At 40.3% G+C, this 17,687-nt stretch overlaps 1 protein-coding gene and 2 long non-coding RNA genes across 10 annotated transcripts in view; 1 reads left to right on the forward strand and 2 right to left on the reverse strand.

Annotated features, from left to right (window-relative positions):
* LOC309657420 overlaps positions 1–17,687 on the reverse strand; it is a 1,054,509-nt gene that overhangs the window by 769,872 nt on the left and 266,950 nt on the right. The window lies entirely within an intron of this gene.
* The window catches only part of FSTL4 (follistatin like 4), a 734,694-nt gene that overhangs the window by 708,451 nt on the left and 8,556 nt on the right, over positions 1–17,687 (forward strand). For 7 of the 8 annotated variants that reach the window (XM_082454713.1, XM_082454715.1, XM_082454717.1 and 4 more), the window contains one exon: positions 8,629–8,736. The exons of the other annotated variant lie outside the window; for it this stretch is intronic. In XM_082454713.1, the coding sequence (XP_082310839.1) occupies positions 8,629–8,736 (108 nt within the window). The remainder of the gene's footprint in view (positions 1–8,628; positions 8,737–17,687) is intronic. 8 annotated transcript variants of the gene reach the window in all.
* Positions 8–17,685, reverse strand: LOC309657417. The gene is made up of 3 exons (XR_014261803.1): positions 13,748–17,685; positions 9,033–9,143; positions 8–8,415 (listed from the first exon to the last, which is right to left on the reverse strand). It is a non-coding gene; the product is annotated as an uncharacterized lncRNA (long non-coding RNA).

Here is a 17,687-nt window from a genome sequence, read left to right on the forward strand (position 1 = left end):
GAAGGGGGAGCTTGCAGTTCTGGGGCACAGCCGGCCACATCCTTCTTTGTTTTCCGCACACTCCCCAGCTCCTAGGAGAGGTGATCAGAAGTGGGAGGGAGCAAAGAAGATTCATGTGCATTTTTCATCAAGTATTTATCGCCTACTACGTGCCAAACTTTGGTCTAGGTGCTTGGAAAACAGCCATGAATGAGCAAGTCCTAGAAATTATATTCTAGCTGGGGAGACAGACCATAAATCAGAATTTTAGGGAGCTATAGATGGTAAGAGCTATTTACAGGTTGAAAGGGACAGAGGAACTGGAAGACTATTTTTAAGTGGGCCTCACTCTGGAAGTGAACAGAATCTGAGATCTGAATGCCCGGTGGGACTCCCGCTCTGGGAGCAGAGGGAAGGCCAGTGGGACCGGAGCACAGCCAGGAAAGGGAGAGTAGGATGTGGCGAAGTCAGGGGTAAACAAAGGCCAGTGAGATAGCCAGACATTCAGGTGTTTTAATCAGGGGAGTGACATAGTCTGACATTTTTAAAGAGTCAATCTGCCACTCAGTTAAGAGCAGACTGGAAGATAGAACAGAGATATTGGTCACTGAAGTAATCTGGGCAAGATGATGACAGCAGTGGAGGTGGTAAGAAGCTATCAAAGTCTTGCTATATTTTAAATGTAGACCCCAAAAGATTTTCTGCTTGATTGAATGTAAGGTTTGAGAGAAAGGAATAATAATAATTTTAATAATAATAATAATTTAAGCAACTGTAGAATGGTGATGCCATTTACTATGTGTGGTGGGATGAATAATGGCCCCCAAGATGTCCACATCCTAATCCCCAGAACCTATGAATGTCACCTTATATGGCAAAAGGGACTTTGCAGGTATGATTAAGATTTTTTTTACTTTTTTTTATTGGCGTATAGTTGATTTACAATGTTGTGTTCGTTTCTGCTGTACAGCAAAGTGAATCAGTTATACATATACATATATCCACTTTTTTTTTTAGATGCTTTTCCCATATAGGTCATTACAGAATACTGAGTAGAGTTCCCTGTGCTGTACAATAGGTCCGTATTAGTTGTCTATTTTATATATAGTAATGTGTATATGTCATTCCCACTCTCCCAATTTATCCCTCCCCCGCTCTTTCCCCCCGGTTAATTGTAAGTTTGTTTTCTACATTTGTGACTCTATTTCTATTTTGTAATAAGTTCATTTGTATCATTTTTTTAGATTCCACATGTAAGTGATATCATATGATATTTGTCTTTCTCTGTCTGACTTACTTCACTCAGTATGAGAATCTCTAGGTCCATTCATGTTGCTGCAAATGGCATTATTTCATTCTTTTTTATGGCTGAGTAATATTCCATTGCGTGTGTGTGTGTGTGTGTGTGTGTGTGTGTGTCTGCGTGTGTGTGTGTGTGTGTGTGTCTGCATGTGTGTGTGTGTGTGTCTGTGTGTGTGTGTGTGTATCACATCTTCTTTATCCACTCCTCTTTTGATGGACATTTAGGCTGCTTCCATGTCTTAGTTATAGTAAATAATGTTACAATGAACATTAGGGTGCATGGATCTTTTCAAATTATGGTTTTCTCCAGATATATGCTCAGGAGTGGGATTGCTGGATCATATGGTAACTCTTTTTTTAGTTTTTTAAGGAAACTCCATACTGTTCTCCATAATGGCTGTACCAATTTACATTCCTACCAACAGTGTAGGAGGGCTCCCTTTTCGCCACACCCTCTCCAGCATATATTGTTGGTAGACTTTTTGATGATGGCCGTTCTGACCGGTGTGAGGTGATACCTCATTGTAGTTTTGATTTGCACTTCTCTAATAACTAGTGATGTTGAGCAGCTTTTCACGTGCTTTTTGGCCATCTGTATGTCTTCTTTGGAGAAATGTCTATTCAGGTCTTCTGCCCCGTTTTTGATTGGGTTGTTTGTTTGTCGGATATTGAGCTGCATGAGCTGTTTGTATATTTTGGAGATTGATCCCTTGTCAGTCGCTTCGTTTGCAAATATTTTCTCCCATTCTGTGGGTTGTCTTTTCGTTTTGTTTATGGTTTCCTTTGCTGTGCAAAAGCTTTAGGGTTTCATTAGGTCCCATTTGTTTATTTTTGTTTTTATTTTCATTACTCTCGGAGGTGGATCAAAAAAGATCTTGCTGTGGTTTATGTCAAAAAGCGTTCTGCCTATGTTTTCCTCTGACAGTTTTAGTCTCTGGCCTTACATTTAGGTCTTTAATACATTTTGAGTTTATTTTTGTGTTTGGTGTTAGGGAGTGTTCTAATTTCATTCTTTTACATGTAGCTGTCCAGTTTTCCCAGCACCACTTTTGAATAGACTGTCTTTTCTCCATTGTATATTCTTGCCTCCTTTGTCATAGATTAGGTGGCCATAGGTGTGTGGGTTTATCTCTGGACTTTCTATCCTGTTCCATTGATCTATATTTCTAGTTTTGTGCCAATACCATACTGTTTTGATGACTGTAGCTTTGTAGTATGGTCTGAAGTCAGGGAGTCTGATTCCTCCAGCTCCGTTTTTCTTTCTCAAGATTGCTTTGCCTATTTGGGGTCTTTTGAGTTTCCATGCAAATTGTAAACATTTTTGTTCAAATTAAGGATTTTTAAATGGGGAGTTATCCTGGATTATCTGGGCGAGCCCTAACTGCAAGCACAAGTATCCTCATAAAAGGGAGGCAGGAAAAAATGTGACAACATAGAAGGAGGAGGCAGTTTAAGGACTAAAGCAGGTTTGCTACACTGCTGGCTTTGAAGATTGGAGGGAGAGCCCATAAGCCAAGGAATGCAGCTCTAGAGGCTGGAAAAAGCAAGGAAATGCATTCTCCCTTAGAGCCTCTAGAGGGAGAACTACCTTGCATACATATTTATTCTGCCAGTGAGATTAATTTTGGACTTCTGTCCTTCAGAACTGTAAGAGAATAAGTTTGTGTTGTTTTAAGCCACCAAGTTTGTGGCAATGTTACTGCAGCATTAGGAAACTAATACACTCTGATAGAGGCTTTGAGCAAGGCAGGGGATACAGGTCATGAAGCAGATACAGGGGAAAATTAGTAATTCAGCTTTAGATTTGTTAAGCTTGAGCTGCCATTTTAAATATATACATACATATATATATATATATATATATATATATATATATATATATATATATATGCAATTGGATAAATAGGTCTGGAGTCAAAGGAGAGGTCTAGGCTGGAGATATGAGTGTGGGCATCATCCCCATGTGAACTGTGTTAAATCCAGTTAACTGGAGGAAATCATGGAGGGAAGTACAGATAGAAAAGAGGTCAAGGTTAGAGCCTTGAAGTATTCCAACACTTAAAGATCAGGAATGAGAGAGGAAGCCAACAAAGGAGACCAAGAAGGAGTAACCTGAAAGGTAGGAAGAAAATGAGGAGAGGGTGGTGTTCCACAAGCCAAGAAAAGAGCTTTTTAAGGGAGAGTTAGTGGCCAGTGGTGTCAAAGGTTGCTGAAAGCATTTGTATGTTATGAAGACTGAGAACTAACCATTGGATTTGGTACCACATGGATCACCTTGGCAAGAACAGGTAGGACTATAATGGCAGAATGCAAGCCTGAGGGGGTGGATTCAATTTAGAATCAGAGGGAGTAGAGATGGTGAATATAGACAACTATTTTGAGGGGTTTTGCTATAAATATGAGAAAAAGTAGACAAATGAGGCAGTAGCTGGAAGATGATGCTGAAGAAACTTTTAGAATAGGTGATATTACAGCATTTGTATGCTAATGGGAAAAACTTCTCCCACAATTCTTCCCTTTCTTTTGTATCATCGAAGTAGGCAGTAGTCAGTGGAATCCAGGACATACAAGTAGATATGCTAGCCTAAGATAAAAACACATTCTTTCATCATAACGGGAAGAAATAGAAAGTATTCAGGCACAGGTGCAAATAGGTGATACAATTGGTGATAGCTGGATGACCTTCTCTTCTGGTTGCCTTTATTTTCTCAGTGAAATGAGAAGGAAAATTATCACCAAGGCTTGAGGTCTAAGGAAAGAGGTAAAAGTTGGATGTGAGATTGAACTGACCAGGGAAATGTGATAGGACTGCAGGGCAATAGTGAAGGCCCACTTAAGGATAAGGGGTGCAAATGTAAAGTCAGACCAGTGAGGAGGGTTGTATCTTTTTTCCCAGGAATGCACAGCTGCCCAGGTGCAGGATCATTGTTGGGAGAAAGTTGTATAAAAACCAGGGTTGTGGTTGTGGTTTCTCCTGAAAAATATGATAGGAGACTTTCCAGCTATCTTTCTGTTATTGATTTCCCTGGCCAGAGAAAGTACTCTGAATAATTTCAATCCTTTGAAATTTATTGAAGCTTGCTTTATAACTCAGCTTATCAACTTTCATAAATGTTCTATGTGCACTTTAAAAGAATGTGAATTCTAATGTTTTAGGTAGATTTTACATACATATCAATTATGTCAAGTTGGTTTATTGCATTGTTCAGATATTCTAAGTGATTTTTTTGTCCACTTAGTCTACCAGCTGCTGAGAGGCATGTTGAAGTCTCCCACTGTGATTGTAGATTTATCAAGTTCCATCCATTTTTGCTTTAAAATTATAGTATCTTCCTGGGGGAAAGACTTCTTTCTTCTTACAAAATATCCCTCTTTATCTCTGGCAAAGCTTCTTGCCTGAAAGTCCATTCTGTCTAATATTAATATAGCTAAATCAGATTTATTTTGATTAGTGTTACCATGGTATAATTTTTCCATTCTTTCACTTTCAATCTTTCTCATACATTTAAAAAGTGATCTCTTATAAAGCCACATGTATTTGGATTTTGGCTTTTATCTAGTTTAATAATCTTGATCTTTTACTTGGATTATTTGATTCATGTATTTTTGATGTAATTATATGGTTATGTCTACCATCTTACTGTTTTATCATTTGACCTACCACTTTATGTTGCTTTTTTCTTCTTTTAGCTTTCTTTTGGATTAGTTAAACATTTTTGTTCTTCTGTTTCTCCCTCTATTAGCTTGTTGTCCATGCATACTTTTATCATTGTTGTTATTATTACCACCATAGAGATTACAACATGCATCCTTGCCTCAATACAGTCTCATACAAATTATTGCTTCACTTGCCCAATAATGATAGAAGCTTAGAACACTTTAACTCCTTTAACCTTCCTCCTGCCTTTGGCACTATTGTGGGAATGAATTTTAATTCTACATGTAATTTAACCCCACAAAACATGACTATTATTATTATTTTGTACAGTTGATAGTCATTTACATTCACCCACATATTTACCTTTTCCATTGCTCTTTATTCTTTCCTGAAGTACATAGTTCTGTCTGGTATCATTTTCATTCTGGCTGAACAAGTTTCTTTAATAGTTCTTTTAGTGCAGGTCTGCTGGTAACAGATTCTCATAGTTTGTGTTTGTTTGAAAATTTGCCCTTTATTTGTAAAGGATATTTGCACTGGATATAGAGTGCTACATAGGCAGTTAAATTCTTTCTGCATTTTAAGATGCCGTTTCATTATCTTCCATTGTTTTTGTTAATAGATCAACTGTCAGTCTTATTGTCTGTCTTTTGAAGATAATGTATCTCGTTTTTTCTCTCTGGCTACTTTCTAGATTTTCTCTTTGGTCTTTAGCAGTTTTACATGCCCAGGTATGGTGTTCTTTGTATTTATTCTGATTTGGAGTTTTCAGAGGTTCTTAAATGTGTGGATTAATATCTTTAATCAGACTAGAAAATTCTCAACCATTATTTCTTCAAATATTCTGCTGCCTCATTCTCTCTCACCTCTTCCTTGGGAACTCTGAGAGAAAAAAAGTTAGACCTTTCTATTGTGTCCCACACATCTCTTTCACTCTTATTTTCCATCCTTTTTGTCTCTTTGTGGTTCAGTTTGGGCATATGCTATCAACTTGTCTTTCAGTTCAATAATCCTATCTTCCACTGTGTCTGAGGTATATATAACAAAACCTATTTATTGAGATCTTAATTTCAGGTGTTGCATTTTTTCACTTTTAGAATTTCTGCTTAATTCCTTTTATATGTACAATTTTTAAATTATTTTTTTATGGATCACCCGTGAGTCTGTTTCTATTGTCTTTTTTATGTTGTTTTCAGTTATATAAGCTGTATCTTGGAGTGCCTAGTAATTTTTTCTGAATGTCAAACATTCCATATTACATTGTAGAGACTTTAAATGGCTGTCATCCACTGAAGAGGGTTTACCCTTTTCTCTGCTAGGAAGAAAGACAGTAGAGAATGAATCACTTTAATCAAGTACTAAGTTGAATCAAGGCTGAGTTGCAGCTTTCGTAAGGCTTAGTCAGTCTCTGATTCACTCCTAGTAGGTAGCACTTCAGGTCTTTAAACTGAGAGTCTGGTGTGTTCTTCAGGACCTTGTCCCTTCCATGTCTTTGCTCCTTAGCATATTGAGACTGTGGAAAGCTCTGTTCTGAATGTAAGAGATTTTTGGTTTAGGTTTTCAGTCTCCTACTCCATACCACCTCAGTCAGAATGAGAATATGAAAAATGATTAGAGAAAGTTAAGCAGAAAGGAGAGATAATGCCTGCAGTCTAAACTTTGGGGAAGTTTGTGAAGAGGGCAGACAAATGGGATAGCTGGAGGAGAATGTGTAATCAAGAGGGTTTTTAAAAGAGTGAGAGAGAAAATACAAGAAACTAGAGATAGTGTCAGGATGGTATCATTACTGGTGAGAAAAGAAGCTCTGGGTAGGGGAAGACAGTGCCAGATCCTAAAGCCTTTGGTAAATGAAGGGAAGCAGCCAGGATGAGAAGATCAAGGAAGAGTAGCTGGAGGCATGAACAAAGGACCCGGGGTATGTGAAGTGTAGGAAAATAGAAACAGCCTCTACTTGAGGCTTCAGGGCAGAGGAAGTTTTAATTAGAGCAAGAAAGTACAAGGAGACTTCAAAGATGGTGATGACTGGAGAAGAAATATATTTCAGCAGGGATAGGCAAAATCAAGAGTTCAGATTTGTATAAAGTTGTGGTCATCAACAGAGGAATGAATTCTAAAGTCATCAGAGTATAATGGGTTACTTGAAGCCATGTATTGAATGAGCTCACCCAGGGAAAGGATATAGACAGAAACAAGGTCAAAGATGAAGACTGGGGACATGCCACCATTTAGAAGTCAGGATGAGGAAGAGAAGCCAGGGAGGTGGGAAGCTGAGTGAAGAAAATGTTTCCAGAATGGAATGGTTAACCATGTGGAATCTTGCTGAAATGTCAAGTTAGAGGAGGATCACATAGTGCTCTCTGAATTTGACATGAAGCTCTAGAGCAGTTCAGTGGAGTGGTGAAGACAAACAAACAGTTAAGAGGAAGTGGTTTCAGGGACTCCATAGACATTTCTTTAGAGAAGTTTTAACCAGTGGGGACAAAGATGGTTTTCCCCCAAGATCAGAAAGGCTAGAATATGGTGGACTGAAATGTCAGAAATTTGTTGACAACGTTTAAGTTATGGTGGCTGCAGTGGGGAAGAGGAAAAGATCACTGAAACCAAGAAGGAACTGAGAAAGCAGGGCTTTGAATGAAGGCACCAAAGTTGGGGACTCACTCAGGGAGTGACAGAGAAAACAGAGCATCTTTAGTGAACAAAGGGAGTGACTAGAACTTTGGCCAATGCCAAGAAGAGCAGGGGTCATAGTGGCATAACAAAACAGAGTTTTGGAACTTATAAAACTACATTCTGAGAAGTAGAAAAGTCACCATTTGACAGGGCCACTGGGGAAGCTCTGTCCTCAGAAAATAGCAGCGTTTCAGTTACAGCAGTAGAAAAAGACTCTGCCTGATGCTACAGTCTGAGTGAGTCCCAGAGGCTCCAGGTGAGTGATGTACCAGATAGAGTCTGCACAAAGTTAAGAGACAGACAGACAGGTGATAACAGATGAGTTCAAAGTCAGTCTCAGATGACCCAGGAAGAAGAGCTAGAGAAGGACGCTGAGGGTTCAAGAGGCGCCAGAGGCTTACAGGAGAAGTGATGGGAGGGTCCTGAAGCTGATTCTTGAGTGGAAAACTGAAAAAACACCTCTGTGTTTAGGCTTTTGCCAAGATGGTCTGGGTACCCTTTAAGTAAGACATGCAAGAATTTTTTTTAATAAATTTATTTATTTATTTATTTAATTTTTGGCTGTGTTGGGTCTTCGTTGCTGCACACAGGCTCTCTCTAGTTGCAGCGAGCGGGGCCTACTCTTCATTGCAGTGTGCAGGCTTCTCATTGCAGTGGCTTCTCTTGTTGCAGAGCATGGGCTCAGTAGTTGTGGCGCATGGGCTTAGTTGCTCTACAGCATGTGGGATCTTCCCGGACCAGGGCTCGAACCCACGTCCCCTGCACTGGCAGGCAGATTCTTAACCACTGCACCACCAGGGAAGTCCCTGCAAGAAATTTTTAAAAGGAAGAACATTACTGATTGATTGATAACCAATCTTATGCCTCTGAAGACAAACCCAGAGGGGATGTTTCTACCCTCGGTTCCCAAACTGGCTCATTGTCAAGGCTGCTAGTCTGGCTTTCCACTCACCCAAGAATGGCCTAGAAATGAATCAGCTTCTACAACAATGACCAACTTGTCGCTATTTTTTTTCAAGTCCATAGGTGTCGACCCTCTGCCGGCTAAGTTGGCCTATGACAAATCACATGACCAAGTGTGGGTCCTGAGCTGGGGGAACGTGCATAAGTCCCAACCAAGCCTCCAGGTATGTTGAGTACATGGAAGACAACACCCAACTGCAGGAAAGGGCTCTCTCCCTAGCTAATAAATGTCTCCTGCTTCCCTAGGTGGCTAATCACATTTAGCCAAAGTCTGTCCATGAAGGCTATGGAGACAGTAGGAAACATCCTCAGGATAATGCCCCTTATAGGCAATGAACAGGGTATCTTCCGCCAGGCCTGCTATTAAAGACAATAACACTGATGATGGATAAGATTCTAATGTCATGACAACCAGAATGTGGCTCTTGGGCCCCACCCAGCCCAGCCCCAGAACACTTGCCTCTTCTGAGCCAGGAGCTCCTGGAGCCAAGCAGAAATGAACTTCTGGACTTCAAGCAGTGAGAAGGGAGCCAGGGCTTTCTTCACCTTGGGCTGCATGGGCTGGAAAACACTGTCAAAGCAGGCACCAGGTAATAAGGAAGGAGAAGTAAAAGCAGCAGCAGCAATTATGTTCATAAATGGAAGCACATTACTGAGTGCTCACAGTGTTCCAGGCACAGGAAGTTTCAATAACTGGCCCCTGGTCCAACCTAGGCATACATTCAGCCACTGCACTGTACTGCCTCTTGGGAAAAGCTTGGGCCCAGGACATCTGTGGGATCCCTTCCTCCACCAGTCAGGGAAGGTCAACACCAACCCTATGTTGAGTGTGTCTGGCTCAGCCTTTCTCATTAGGGGTACATGAGATGATTAAGCCCTACAAAAGGTGATTTGAATGCCTATTCCCTTGATTCTCCCAATGATGGTGCATAGAACCATTCTAGATGCACAGAAGAGAATTCACTGCATACAGTGGATTCCTCGGGATATTTATTAGGGTTTTATTCTCTCTCAGAACCCCAGCTGAGAAGGGCTGCAGATGGAGCCAAGTTCACACTGTTCCCAAGACTGGTAAGAGGCCAGGGATACCCAGTCTACAGAAGCTTCCTCCTGGGGACTGGCCACCTGCCTTACCTACCTCTGTGCTGCTGGGCCAGGGGAATGACACTACTTCACCTCCTACAAAACAAGACTATTTGTCCCTCAGTGAACACCATCAACACATCCTGGGCCCCAGTGAGCTGATGACAAATAATAACAACTCATTAGAGGACCTGGGAGCCAGAATAAAGGTCACTCAAAACAGAGTATAAGCCCAGAAAATTGGTTCCTCTGGCAGCTCTAAGAAAGCATGTAAGGAAATTCAAGGGGAGGGGCCACCAAAAAATATTTTTCTAAAACTAAAATTTAACAAAAAATGATTTCCTAATTTAAAACTGCAGTAGATAGATAGATGAGTTGAAAATGCATGATTTCTACTGAGACTCAAAATAGTAGCCTGAAAGATAAAGAACAAGAAAAATCCTCAAATAACAGAATACAAGAAAAGATGAAGATATGAAGTCTCAAAAGATGTTTCAAAGTCAAAAGAAGTTTAGAAAGAGAAAAGGTAATAGTTGGAATGGAGTCAAACATTAAATAAATTCGGAAGAAAATTTCCAAGTTGAAAAAGTAAATCATGTAGATTAAAAGGTATCTGTAAGTTCCAGGCTAACTTGATGAGAAATAACACATCTCTGCTCTTGGTAAAACTCTGGGCTTCCAAGAATAAAGGAAAAATATTACAAGCTACAAGGCAGAAAGAAAAGAAAAGTCACCTGTAAAAGAACAATTAGGTTGGCACTGGACTTCTCACCTGCAACAGCTGCTGGAAGACCGTGGCATCACATCTACATGCTATTAAAAGGGCTGATATCCAAGGTATCATTTACCTGTCAGGACAAAAGAAAGACCTAAGGATATATGCAAGAATTCAGAGAGCAGATCATGAAATATACCAGAAAAACAGTAGGTGAACCAGATCAGAGACATCGAGATGGCAAAAGATAAAGAGGAAACAGCCCTAAGTAAGAAACCTAGAGAGGAAAGTCCAAAAATAAAATAAGACGGATGAAGAGAGACTACCTGGAAATGTATTTATAAGTGCTAAATAAGGGCATTTGAATTAGGAGCAATGCACTGAAAGAGAAATTCTGATGCCAGGCTCTAACTAAAGATGGTAAATTATTTCTGTAAAAGTAAGGGTAGGGAATGGAGGAAAGAGTAAAAATACTCAAAAATGTCATCTTACAGGGATAAGAGAGGATATAGAGAATGTTCTTTGAAATTAATAGTTGAGATAGTTAACTGTCTAATTATTCCAAATGTGACAAACTGATTTCTCCTATTAAAAGCAGAGATGATGAGATTGGGTTTGGAAGGGAGGGAGAGAAAACTAGCTGTAACTTGTTTACAAGAAACCCATAAAGTGATAATAAAAGGTTGAATTGAAAGGGGTGGAAGTAGTGATGGTAGGTGGACAAAAAGATGTATGAGTGTAATATTAATATCAGACAAGGTCAAATTTAAGGTTAAAAGCACTAAACAGCATAGGAGAAGCATTATATGAAGACAAACAGCCAACAGATAGCAAACAAACAACATAACTAAATACATAATACAAGAGTGATTAAAAATACAGGAACTTGATTTACAATGCACTTAAATTGTACATTCCAAAGAGACAAAATAATGACATGGGAAAAATGAATAATATGAATAAGGAACTTGGTTTAATAAATATATAGAAAACCTTTCCTCTGCCAAATAGAAATTTTTCACATGTCCACATATATGTGTCAGTAATCACAAATAAAAATTTAGCAAATTTTGTAAACGTCAGTGTTACAGGCTACATTATCTGATAATTAGAAACAATTAAAATGTGACCTACCTAATAAGGAAACACTCCTAGATCACTACTGCATCAAAGGAAATTAAAAGGAGAAATTACAAACTGTCTGTCTCAAAAGCAATGAAAAAGAGACTACTTCTCATCAAAACCTACAGGATACAGAGAAAGCTGTACACAAGGAATATTTGTGTCTTAAAAGCCTGCAGAGAATGTATTTGTATTAAGAAATAAGAAAAAGAACAAAGTAACTGGCAGGAAGGAATTATTTAAAAGACTAAAATTAGCAGAAATTAAAAAAGGACAAACAAAAACCAATAAATCCTTCACAAACCTGACAAAGAAAAAAGAATATAAACAAAATGAGAAATGAGGAAAGACATATTACTGCAGATAAAGGAAGATGAAAATAATTGTAAAATAATACTACACTGCAACTCTGGGGTGGCAAATTTTAAGACCTAGAAGAAATGGATGATTGTTTGCAAAATGCAGAAAAAAAAAAACAAACTGACCTAGTCAGAAAGAGAAAGACAAGTACCATATGATACCACTTATATATGAAATCTAAAATATGACACAAATGAATCTGTCTACCAAGCAGAAACAGACTCACAGACATAGAGAACAGACTTGTGGTTGCCAAGGGGGAAGGGTGTGGGGGAGGGATGGACTGGGAGTTTGGGGTTAGTAGATGCAAACTATTACATATAGAATGGATGGACAACAAGGTCCCACTCTATAGCACAGGGAAGTATATTCAATGTCCTGGGATGACCCATAATGGAAAAGGTATAAATATAATAGTTATGTAATATTTATATAAATTTTAAAATATATATGTGTAACTGAGTCACTTTGCTGTACAGCAGAAATTAACACATTGTAAATCAACTATACTTCAATAAAAAAAATTAAGAAGGAGGAAAAAAAAACTGACCTAAGAAAAGGAAAATTTGAAATAGAACAATTACCAGAGAAGAGGTTTTTTAAAGATCAAAGATCTACCATAGAAAAATGTACAGCCAAGTTTTCTCAAACCTTTCAAATGTAGATAATTTTAATATCATTTGAACTATCCCAGACCATATGGAAAAAAATGTGCAACTCCTTAGTATTGAAAAATAAAACTATCACCAGTTAGAATGGGCATCATCAGAAAATCTACAAACAACAGATGCTGGAGAGGGTGTGGAGAAAAGAGAACCTTCTTGCACTGTTGGTGAGCATGTAAATTGATACAGCCACTATGGAGAACAGTATGGAGGTTCCTCAAAAAACTAAAAATAGAATTACCATATGACCCAGCAATCCCACTGCTGGGCATATACCCTGAGAAAACCATAATTCAAAAAGACACCTGCACCCCAATGTTCATTGCAGCACTATTCACAATAGCCAGGTCATGGAAACAATCTAAATGCCCATCAACAGACAAATGGATAAAGAAGATGTGGTACATATATACAATGGAATATTACTCAGCCATGAAAAGGAACGAAATTGGGTCATTTGTAGAGACGTGGATGGACCTAGAGACAGTCATACAGAGTGAAGTAAGTCAGAAAGAGAAAAACAAATATCGTATATTAACACATATATGTGGAACCTAGAAAAATGGTACAGATGAACTGGTTTGCAGGGCAGAAATAGAGACACAGATGTAGAGAACAAACGTATGGACACCAAGGGGGGAAAGTGCGTGCGGGGTGGTGGGATGAATTGGGAGATTGGGATTGACATATATACATTAATGTGTATAAAAAGGATAACTAATAAGAACCTGCTGTATAAAAACAAAATAAAATTTAAAAATTCAAAAAAAAATTAAAAAATAAAACTATCAACTAATCTCACTTATGAATACAGAAGCAAAATTCTAAACATGGTATTAAAAATAGAGTCCAACAATGCATCTAACTGCTCGAGCAGGGAACAAATTCCCGGGATGCAGTAATGGTTCACTCTCAGGAAATCAGTCAACATTACTCATAACACAAAACAGAAAAAAAGCTATAATATTTTCAATAAATGCTGGAAAGGCATTTAACTAAATACAGCAGACATTCTTAATTTTTTTAAAAAAACTAAAAATAGGAATAGAATACATAAACATAATGAAGACTATTTCCCAGAAACCAAGAGGAAATTTTGCCTAAATGACAAAACACTAAAAGCATTTTAATTAATAACAGGAATTAGACCATTATGCCCACCATCACCATAATTGGAAAGTCTTAGAAATGCACTATGACAAGAAAATGAAATAAATTGAATAAACCTACCTTCATCTCTGTGGACTAGGGTTCAGGAAACCACTGCTTGCAAAAACTGCTCCTGGAAATGTCAGTGAGCAGAGCCTTTGTGGTGAGCAATTTGGAAATGTGAACCAAAAGCCTCAGAACATTGCTTTCAATCCGGCAACCTGACCTCTCAGAACTTATCCAAAGATCAGGATCAGGGATGGGCACAAAGATTGAGCTACAACATTATGTGTTACTGCAATGTTTATATTTGCAAAACATTGAAAATACCATCTTAATGTTTCTAAATATCCAACACTAAGGAATTGGTTAAACAAACTTCGCTATGACTAAATGAAGGTGGTTCTATATATGAGGCTTATTCCACCAAGGCCCCGCCCCAGGAGCCAGTGTTTGAACCTTTGGCACCGTCTCGAATCCTGCCCATCATGCTCTCGCCCACCCACTCCCAGCTTTCAGCTGCCTCTCTGCCCATCCCACTCGATATCTTGCACCCTGCCCTTCCCCAGCTGTCACCTCTCACCTGGCTTTGTCCACTCCTCTGAAGCAGATGCTCAGACTTCCCTACCCCACACTCACTACTAACTTACATCTCCTGATACCCAGCCAACTATGTGCATCTCCTGAACCAAGCCCTTAGAGCCAGCAAATTTGAGAAGCTCAACAATTATCTTTTGGTCACAAATGTGCCCAGCCATGAGCTGGGACACAGGCCAAGAAGGAACTCATGATTCATTGGAGAAATGAGGCTGACTAGCCCATGTCAGTTCAGTGGCCCATGACACCGGGTTTTGATGAAGTAACCTCTGAATATAGGGTGTCAGGGTGGTGAAGCATGAATGACACTGACTGCTGACAGCCTGTAATTTTCCATCTCTATTATAAGCTAAAATGACAGACCTTATATCAAGCAATGATTGCATGGCTTCTTGGAATTCTCTGGCATTTTCACCTGGACTCTCTAAGATCCAGTTTCCTAATACTGATATTTTCTTAATGCCTAGTTCTAAGCTTTTCCCATGGACTTGCCATGGAAGTGTCATTTGGCCTTTTTTTTTTTAAATCACAGGAAAATAACAACTTTAGAGCTGCCCCAAGACTGAAAATGCACAGCTCTCATCATTCTAATCCGGCATTCTGCCTGCTGACCCCTCATGGAAGCATGATCCAGAAAACTCAAGCCTCAAACCTGCCCGAAGAAGCAGGGCAGGTGCTGTTTGTCTTGTCCTTAAAGTAAGAGGCAGAAGGCAGCCCCACTCTTAAAAGGTAAAAGCATCCAGAGCTCTAAGCCATGTGAGTCACAAAGCTCCATCACAAATTGTCCCCAGCCTCAGGCTGCAAAAATCTGAATCCTTCCTTCTGTATAAATGGCCACAACATGAAGATCAGGAAAAGTGTCTCCCCTCCCTGGTCAGAGTCTAGCATCTGCCTCCTGTCCTGCTAAGAGGGTCTGGACTTGTCCTTGGGGTCCTCCAGGCAAAACTGCCCACAAGCTGGCCAAGCCCCTCATCTGGCTGCAGGTCTGCCACCTTTCTGGGCAATCACCTAGAACTTGGAGGCTGAAGAGCACATGCAGGGAAGGCAAGAGGACACAGGCTGGCTGGCTCAGTGTCTCCAGCCTGCCTGTGCCCAAGGCCTCAGTAGCTGATGGACAAAAGCCCAGCCTGACCACAGGGGGCTTTCTGGCAGGGCCTCCAAACCATGCTCTCTCATCCTGTCTAACCCCAGACATCACTTGGCTCTGTTCTGTGCTGTCATTGTGCCCTTCCCTGATACAGACACAGCAGGGACACACACCAAGGAACAGCTCAAGTCGCTTCCTGCCAAGTACGCAGGGGAGAAAGTGGTACCTCCAGGGGAACAGAGGCAGCATGCTCTGTCACTACCAACTTGTACAAAACACAGGGCCTAATTCTTCACTTCTCACAGCAAGTCCCCTTTGTGAAACTGGAACCCTCCCCGGCATCCTAATCACAGGCATCTAAATGACATGGCCAAGACACTATAAAACTCTTAGAGGAAAACATAGGAAGAACACTCTATGACATAAATCACAGCAAGATCCTTTTTGACCCACCTCCTAGAGAAATGGAAAGAAAAGCAAAAATAAACAAATGGGACTTAATGAAACTTAAAAGCTATTGCACAACAAAGGAAACCATAAACAAGATGTAAAGACAACCCTCAGAATGGGAGGAAATATTTGCAAATGAAGCAACGGACAAAGGCTCAATCTCCAAAATTTACAAGCAACTCATGCAGCTCAGTATCAAAAAAACAAACATCCCAATCCAAAAATGGGCAGAAGACCTAAATAGGCATTTCTCCAAAGAAGATATACAGATTGCCAACAAACACATGAAAGGATGCTCAACATCACTAATCATTAGAGAAATGCAAATCAAAACTACAATGAGGTATCTCACACCAGTCAGAATGGCCATCATCAAAAAATCTACAAACAATAAATGCTGGAGAGGGTGTGGAGAAAAGGGAACCCTCCTGCACTGTTGGTGGGAATGTAAATTGATACAGCCACTATGGAGAACAGTATGGAGGTTCCTTAAAAAACTAAAACTAGAACTACCATACGACCCAGCAATCCCACTACTGGGCATATACCCTGAGAAAACCATAATTCAAAAAGAGTCATGTACCACAATGTTCATTGCAGCTCTATTTACAATAGCCAGGACATGGAAGCAACCTAAGTGTCCATCAACAGATGAATGGATAAAGAAGATGCGGCACAGATATACAATGGAATATTAGTCAGCCATAAAAAAAACGAAATGGAGTTATTTGTAGTGAGGTGGATGGACCTAGAGTTTGTCATACAGAGTGAAGTCAGTCAGAAAGAGAAAAACAAATACCGTATGCTAACACATATATATGGAATCTAAGAAAAAAAAGAAGTTCATGAAGAACCTAGGGGCAAGACAGGAATAAAGACACAGACCTACTAGAGAATGGACTTGAGGATATGGGGAGGGGGAAGGGTAAGATGTGATAAAGTGAGAGAGTGGCATGGACATATATACACTACCAAATATAAAATAGATAGCTAGTGGGAAGCAGCCGCATAGCACAGGGAGATCAGCTCCGTGCTTTGTGACCACCTAGAGGGGTGGGATAGGGAGGGTGGGAGGGAGACGCAAGAGGGAGGAGATATGGGGATATATGTATATGTATAGCTGATTCACTTTGTTATAAAGCAGAAACTAACACACCATTGTAAAGCAATTATACTCCAATAAAGATGTTAAAATAAATAAGTAAATAAATAAATATAAATAAAAATAAAAAATAAAATAAATGAAACGGCCAGCACCTCTGACAGGATGCCTGCTTTCTCTAATAAATTACGCAGTCACAGTTCTCAGAGAGCGCCTCTGTGAGGCGCATATGACAGAGACTCTCAACAAACCAGCCCAGGTGCCTGGCATCAAGGGAAAATACAGAGCCAGTCAACGATTCCAGCGTTTAACATTTTCGTTATTTAAAACCTCGCCGCCTTTCCCAGGGTGGCCTAGGTGTTGAGAAGGTGGGACTCCCTGTCGTGGGGGAGGCTGTCTCTGAGCAGGGATGCTTAGGTTCCGAGGACGCTCCCTCAGAATCCCCAGCACAGTCCCTCCAAGTCCTCACTCTGCTGTCACATCACGGCGGCCGACAACATGCACCACAGGCAGTCAGGGGCAGGCCTGACCGAGCAGGAGGGAGCGATCCAGGCGTTCACTCCTGTCTCCCCACTTCCCCTCCCTGGAAGGATGGGTCCCTGCCTACGCCATTCCCAAGCAGCTCCCGCTCTGCTCCTGACCCGCCCCCCCCCCCGAGACAGTGACTTGCCCATCATCTCTCTCTCAAGCAGCCTGTCTGCTGGGGTCTCCACCTGAGCGTGCATGTGTCTGCAGGTTTCCAAGCCCCGCTGGGATGGGCCCTCACAAGGACCTCCTCTCTGTGT

The sequence above is a fragment of the Balaenoptera physalus genome (genome assembly GCF_965194825.1).
Source record: "Balaenoptera physalus genome assembly, chromosome: 3".
Lineage (NCBI taxonomy): Eukaryota > Metazoa > Chordata > Mammalia > Artiodactyla > Balaenopteridae > Balaenoptera > Balaenoptera physalus.